The sequence below is a fragment of the Rhinolophus hipposideros genome, assembly GCF_964194185.1.
Source record: "Rhinolophus hipposideros genome assembly, chromosome: 8".
NCBI classification, from domain to species: domain Eukaryota; kingdom Metazoa; phylum Chordata; class Mammalia; order Chiroptera; family Rhinolophidae; genus Rhinolophus; species Rhinolophus hipposideros.
In genome coordinates this window covers 50,114,195-50,121,567 of record NC_138054.1, presented here as the reverse complement: position 1 = coordinate 50,121,567, position 7,373 = coordinate 50,114,195, and the positions used below count along the sequence as shown (strand labels likewise).

The window sequence follows — 7,373 nt, the reverse complement described above, 5'->3', positions numbered from 1 at the left end:
GGGAATTGGGGGCTTTTTCGCAATAGGCTTGTGGCCAGAACACAAGTGCTAAATCTAAACCAAAGTGGGAAAGGAAGAGACTCATATCAACATTGTCATCATTGGATTCTGGCTAGTCTACCACTATTGGTCATTTGATCTACAAATGTGGTGGGATTGACAAAAGAACCACTAAAAATTTTGAGAAGGAGGCCGCTGAGATGGGAAAGGGCTCCCTCAAGTGTGCCTGGGTCTTGGATAAACTAAAAGCTGAACATGAGCGTGGTATCACCACTGATATCTCCCTGTGGAAATTTGAGATCAGCAAGTACTATGTGACCACTACTGAAGCCCCCGGACACAGAGACTTTATCAAAAACATGGTTATGGGCACATCTCAGGCTGACTGTGCTGTCCTGATGGTTGCTGCTGGTGTTGGTGAGTTGGAAGCAGACATCTCCAAGGATGGGCAGACCCGTGATCACGCCCTTCTGGCTTACTCACTGCGTGTGAAACAACTAATGGTTGGTGTTGATAAAATGGATTGCACTGAGCCACCCTACAGCCAGAAGAGGTATGTGAAAATCATTAAGGAAGTCAGCACCTACATTAAGAAAATTGGCTGCGACCCTGACACAGTGGTATTTGAGCCAATATCTGAGTGGAATGATGACAACATGCTGGAGCCAAGGGCTAACATGCCTTGGTTAAAGAGATGGAAAGTCACCCGTAAAGATGGCAAAGCCAGTGGAACCACGCTGCTTGAAGTTAGAGATTGCATCCTGCCACCAACTCTTCCCACTGATAAGCCTCTGCATCTGCCCCTCCGGACGTCTACAAAATTGGTGATATTGTGCTGTCCCTTAGGGGGGAGTGGAGACTCAAACCCCACATGGTGGTCACCTTTGTTCCAGTCAATGTTACAACGGAAGTAAAGTCTGTTGCAATACACCATGAAGCTTTGAGTGAAGCTTTTCTTGGGGACAATGTGGGTTTCAATGTCAAGAATGTGTCTGTCAAAGATGTTTGTCGTGGCAGTGTGGCTGGTGACAGCAAAAATGACCCACAGTCGAGGCAGCTGGCTTCACTGCTCAGGTGATTATCCTGAACCATCCAGGCCAAATCAGTGCCAGATATGCTTCTGTGCTTGATTGTCACATTGCTCACATTGCCTACAAATTTGGCGAGCTGAAGGAGATTGATTATTGTTCTGGGAAAAAAGCTGAAAAATGGCAGCAAGTTTTGAAATTTGGTGACACTGCCATCGTTGACATGGTTCCTAGCAAGCCCATGTGTGTTGAGAGCTTCTCTGACTACCCTCCTCTGGGCCGTTTTGTTGTTCGTGACAGGAGACAGACAGTTGCTGTGGTGTCATCAAAGCAGTGGACAAGAAGGCAGCGGGAGCTGGCAAGGTCACCAAGTCTGCCAGAAAGCTCAGAAGGCTAAATGAATATTATTCCCAATGCCTGCCACCCCAGTCTTAATCAGTGGTGGAAGAACGGTGTCAGAATTGTTTGTCTCAATTGGCCATTTAAATTAATAGTCAAAGACTGGGTAATGACTGTAAAGCATTGTAAAACCTCCAGAAGGAAAGGAGAATGTTTTGTGGACCGTGTGTGTGTGTGTGTGTGTGTGTGTGGCAGTTTTTTAAGTTATCAGTTTTTAAAATGATTACTTTTTAATGGAAACAACCAAAAAAATCTGTCACAAAATTTTAAGACCCACTAAAACAAAGTTTAATCAGGAAAAAAAAAAAAGTGAAATTGGGAGTTGAAAAGGAAGAACAGTGTACAGCTTTTTAAAAAAAATAATATGTTTTATGGTATTATTTAACTTTTTTTTAAAATTTATTTATTGGGGTGACAATTGTTAATGAAATTACGTAATTTCAGGTGTATAATTCTGTATTACATCATCTATAAATCCCATTGTGTGTTCACCACCCAGAGTCAGTTCTCCTTTCATCACCATATATTTGATATTATTTAACTTTTAAGTCTCTGTACAAAGATATTGTTTTAATAAAAGGGCAAGAAACACCCAATATTCTTTTTTTCTTTTTTTCAAATGATCTTTCAAAAATAAAGGGAATGCAGTGAAGAAAGTGATAGAGGTATGTAAAGGAAAGCTTCAGCCCAAATGGTTATGTGGTTAGTAATGGAGAGTGGTAATTACCATCCCTGTTTCAAAAATAATCACACCCATCAGTGTTATAACGAAAAACTGTAAGGAATCATGGACGCTTGTAATAGGGGAACTCATTCTCGTCAGGGGTTTATGAAGGGTTTCCATACAAAAGCTTGCGGGTCATCCAAAGAGATATAAGCGGATAATTTCAACACACGGTGGTAAGTAGAAATAATAGAAATACGCATAGTAGGGCTTAGAGCATGTGGGAGGGCATTTAATCCAGTCTGGATGGGTCAGGAAGGACTTCTAAGAGTAAAGAATGGCTAAACATACGCAGGAGGATCATGAAGGATGTAGAACAATAATCAAATGTTTCAAAAGATTTTGAACTTTTGCATGCATAGATTGGAAGTTACTAAACATAAGTTTTGACCTAACAAAAACATATCTGGTTTTAATATTTTAATATCTCTTTATAGATTTGGTGAAGACAGGGGAAAGTAAACCAAATAATAGTAATGTTTTTAAATAGCAGGTATAGAAAACCTTTATTTATTTGGGCCTTAACGTATTTCTTTCAAGTTATAGTTTTTGTCTTGTCCTGGAGATATAAGAAAGTAGGAGAAGGCAGGGGGCATTGGGAAATATTCACTCTAATTCTTACTCTTTTTTAAAAAAAATTTTAAAGCATTTATTTCAACTTCACTCACATATCATACTCCTTGAAATGAAATGTATACATTATTTACAAATAAATGCTTAATGCTTTAATTTACAATTACTGTATTTGTGGAAACTTGAAAATCATTCCATTAAATTAAAAATATACAAAATTATCTCTGTTACTCTTATAATTCAAAGTATATTGAAAATAACATTTTAGAGGGAAAGGGGAGGGGGATTCCATAAGAGGGTAAATGGGGTCAAATATATGGTGATGGAAAGAGTACTGACTTTGGGTGGTGAACACATAATATGAGATATAGATATAGATGATGTATTACAGAATTGTACACCTGAAATCAATGTAACTTTATTAACAATTGTCACCCCAATAAACTTTAATTAAAAGAAAAATAAAGAAAATAACATTTTTACAGCAGCTAAAACATTGAATAAAAAATTCAGAATGCAGTTTTATACGCTTAACAAAATGGCCACATTCTAAGTTTTATTATCTTGATAACTTTATCCTAATCTGATTAAACCAAGAATTTACAGATACTGGACAATAAAAAACAAGCTAAGGGAATTCTAGTCCTGTTTCTAACTATTAGCCAGAGCTCTCTAGGTTTGTTTCAGTCACCTTCTCAATCAGATCCATTAGCCAGAAGCTTCTGGCCTTTGTCTCCTCTTTCTGGCCATGTGTTTCATTGCCTCCTGGAATTGAGGATGAAATCTGCCTTCCTCACTTTGACGCTTGGCCCATAATCTCACTTATACTGGCCCCGTGGAACAATAAGGAAGAGATTTCATTCTGTTCAACCAGTCACCTGATCAAGTTTCTTTAAAGATAGTCTTTCGGGTCTACCCCCTACCTTCTCCTACTTTTTTATATCTCCAGGGCAAGACAAGAATTATAACTTGAAAGAAATACTCTAAGGCCCAAATAAATAAAGGTTTTTCTATATCAGTTGTCTAAAAACATTACTATAATATTATTTGGTCTATTTTTCCCTCTCTTCACCAAATCTATAAAGATATATTAAAATCAGATATGATTCTGATAGTTAGGTCAAAACATTTCTTTAGTAACTGCCAATCTATGCATGCAAAGGTTCAAAACCTTTCTGAAACATCTGAAAACTGTCCACAGTTTTCTATGTGGCAGAATTGTTAGTGATTTTTTTTCTTGTTCTAATTTTTCTCTAATAAACACAGGAAGAAGCAAGAGGAACATATCAAATCTGTATAAAGGGCTTCTGCCCTTTATATCCTCTTCAACCAAAAGCAGCTCAGCTTTTCTGCTTTATTTTTTAACTTTCATAGTAAGATGTTAACAAAGGATTCCTTGATAAAAACAAAACTTTTTAAATCGTTTGTATATTCAGTATTTCATTTAAATCTCAAAATAACCCATCAAGGCTGGTAGATCATTTTTAAAAATTCTACTTGAGAGATAAGGATATGGAAAGCAACAAAATTATTGACTGATTGCTCTTTTATAGAGCTAATTAGCTTTATAACTGGGACTAGAATACAACGTCAGAAGTAATTATGGTGCAAGTTGTCTGGGAATTCAAGTTGGTAGTTTCGTGTGGTTACCAAAGTATGAGCCCCTAATTAGATTTTTAATATTCACAACATTCATATCTCTCTCCCTGATCCTGCTGGAGTCATCAATAATACCTTACCCTACCTGAGAATTAATTGTTTCAACCCTGATGCTTTGGCGATCATTTTTCTAAATTAAAAATTTGGATTTGTAATCTAGCAAAAGATCTTTTAGTCGAATGCAAGAGTTATTAATAATTTACAGGGAAAACCTTCCAGAGACATAAAAGTTAAAATCCAATAAAGGAATGACCTTTGTTATGGAAAAACAAAGGAAAGAAAGAAATCAGGTCTTCTCTGGAAAATCTGGGACATTGAATCATTAGGCATAATGTGCTTACCCCTGGGGACATAGGTCACTTTCAATATTTGCCAAAGCATTAGATCATGCAGGCACTAGCAAACATTTCTAAACTTTAATAACTGAGCTGCTTCAGTGTGTTTTGGTAAAAATTTAAAACCTCTCTGGCCCCATTTTATTGAACATACGCCTTTGACTATGCAACGTCTCTCCGTTAGGATATTAGAGAGAGAATAACGATGTCCTTAATGATTTTTATTGTGCCTGTAGTATGTGTATAGTCAGTATGTTGTTATATTGTGAAATTGTAATGATTAGAGCTCTGGAAGAAGATTTGGAGAAATAGGAGAAATCTGTAATCTGAACAGGAAAAGACTTAATTATTCAACTGATGAAAAGTGTGTCAATCTCCTCTGCTTCGTAAATAAACTGAAAATCAGAGGTAAATTTTAGATCAAAAACAGAAACTCAGAGGTCAACTAAGGAGACAAGCATACAAAAAAAGAGCTGAAGGAAATTTGTTGTAGGATAATCAGAAAATACAGACACTTAAAAAAGAATAAAAAGTATAAAAAGAATAAAAAGAATAAAGAGTAAAATCTTCCTGAAATTCCACTAGTTAGAGATGAGAATTATTAAAATTTTAAGAGATATCCTTCCACACTTTATATGCACATATACACATGTACAATAAAAAGCTAGACATTCTGTTTTGTAATCTGCTTTTCAAATTCATCAATCTATCATAAACATATTTCTATGTCAAGTACGAAACTAAAATGTCATGTTAGTTACTGCATAGTATTTTATTAGATTAATTTATCAAAATCGGCATAGAAAAATCTTTAGTTTGTTTCTGATTTTTGACATTTATAAACATTAACAATGATAGATATTCTTTTAACCAAACTCTTTGGAATCCTTTGTTTATCCCTGAAAATAAACTCTGGGAAGTGAAATTATAAGGTGTATTGGTTAAGATTCTTTGGATGCAGGCAACAGAAACTCAACTAGAGCTACCTTAAGGGAAAAGGGAGAATTTATTGACTTATATTCATTCAAGAATTTTTTAAACTATCAGAGCTTTTGTTCATTGGAAACTATAATGACGTATTTATTTCCCAAGTTGGGACACAGATATGCTCAAAGATATGCTTTCTTTTCCACAGTTCCACTTCAGATAGTTCCTGCTTTACATGCTCTGATCAATACTCAGCTGAACAATAAAGGGGAGCCCTGTGCAGATCCAGAGCACTCTCTCTGTGCAGCAATCTCCTCTCTGGGATGCTGCTCTGAGAACTCTAGCTGTCTTGTCCTCCCATGACCCCAGCTCCATCTGCTCAACTCCTCCTGGGTTCCCTTCTTTGTAATACAAAGTCTGGAAACTCTCTCCAGACAGTAAAATGGGGTGATGACGGGACTTACTTCATTTATTTTCTTTCTCTCAGAAATCATACTGTTCTGTACTGTCTGATGTCCAATATCTAAAATCTGTTTTTTCATATAACTTGTATGTTTTTTAAATTATTTCAGACAAGAGGGTAAACATGGCCCCTGTCACACCATCTTGGTCCAAAGTGAAATCTGTATCTCAACAATTGTTTTTGAAGGGCCTATCATGTGACAGGCACGTGGGATCTTTGCTTTTGTAGAGCACATGGCCAAACTACAGAAAGGTAGAAGTAGAACTGGTTCCAGGGACAGAAGGATCCAAGAATATAAATGCTGCAAGAATTTAAGATCTCTGTCTTTTTGTCTCTGTCTCTGTATCTCTTTCCATATCTTCTGTCTATGCAGATTTTGCACACTGGTGTCAGTCTTTCCTGACATGAGCTGAATTCATAAAGAGTACACACAGGCAAAGCAACTTGAAATTGCATTTTTTCAAGCTTAGTTATTTTTTAGAAAAGTGAATCTCTTTTTCTCAGCTTCAGTTTGAAAAAATCCTTGGGAAGGAATAACAAGCCCATCCCTTGGATGAATCACTGTGGCTAGGGGAGTGAAGAACTTCAGCTGACCCCATCTGGATCATGTGCCTTCTTTTGTGACCAGGAATCTGGAATCTCTTACCAGACAGTCACAGGGGAATCATCAGCTGATGGTAAACTAGGGAAATCTTTTCTTATTCATTGACCCACAGCCAGGACGTTCTTAAGACATCCAGGCTATGTCACAGCCTGGGCAAGAAAAAACTTTAATCTTGGAGTCATCTTTGACTAATTTCCCTACTTTTAACTTTCTCAGCCAGTTAGTTATTGAGTCCTGTCCATTCTTTCAACCTTCACTGACCTCTCCTTATCCAAGTCATTCTTATCTCTCATTTGATGTGCTGCATAAGGTATCTAGGTGGCCCCCTGAATCACGTTTTGCTCCCTATAATGGGAAGCTGGTATTTGCTGTCCAGCACCCATTTCCACTTTTTATTTGTAGCCGTACCCAAACATCTACTTTTGTGGAAAATTCCTCTCCCATTCTCAACCATATAATTTAGGTGGGATTAGCCTCATCTTCAGTTCTAGAAGTAGGTTCTGGTTAGCATAGCTACTTAGTGAATTCCTGTTTAATTAGTGAATTCACCTACTCCTCTGACCATACTGATGACTTCAATGAAACACAATAAAATGTTTGTTGGGGCTTCTAGGAGCTAACTTCTATTCTTCCTTCAGTTCTCTGTAGAAATGTCATTTTC

The 7,373-nt window shown here is 36.9% G+C and overlaps 1 protein-coding gene across 1 annotated transcript; it reads left to right on the top strand.

Annotated features, from left to right (window-relative positions):
* Positions 1–200: 200 nt before the first annotated feature.
* On the top strand, positions 201–1,425 carry LOC308501503 (putative elongation factor 1-alpha-like 3; the record flags this gene model as incomplete). Its single annotated transcript, XM_081058037.1, has 2 exons — positions 201–824; positions 1,075–1,425. 2 exons carry the CDS (start codon positions 201–203, stop codon positions 1,423–1,425), a joined length of 975 nt encoding a protein of 324 aa, XP_080914163.1.
* Between the last annotated feature and the right edge of the window lie 5,948 nt (positions 1,426–7,373).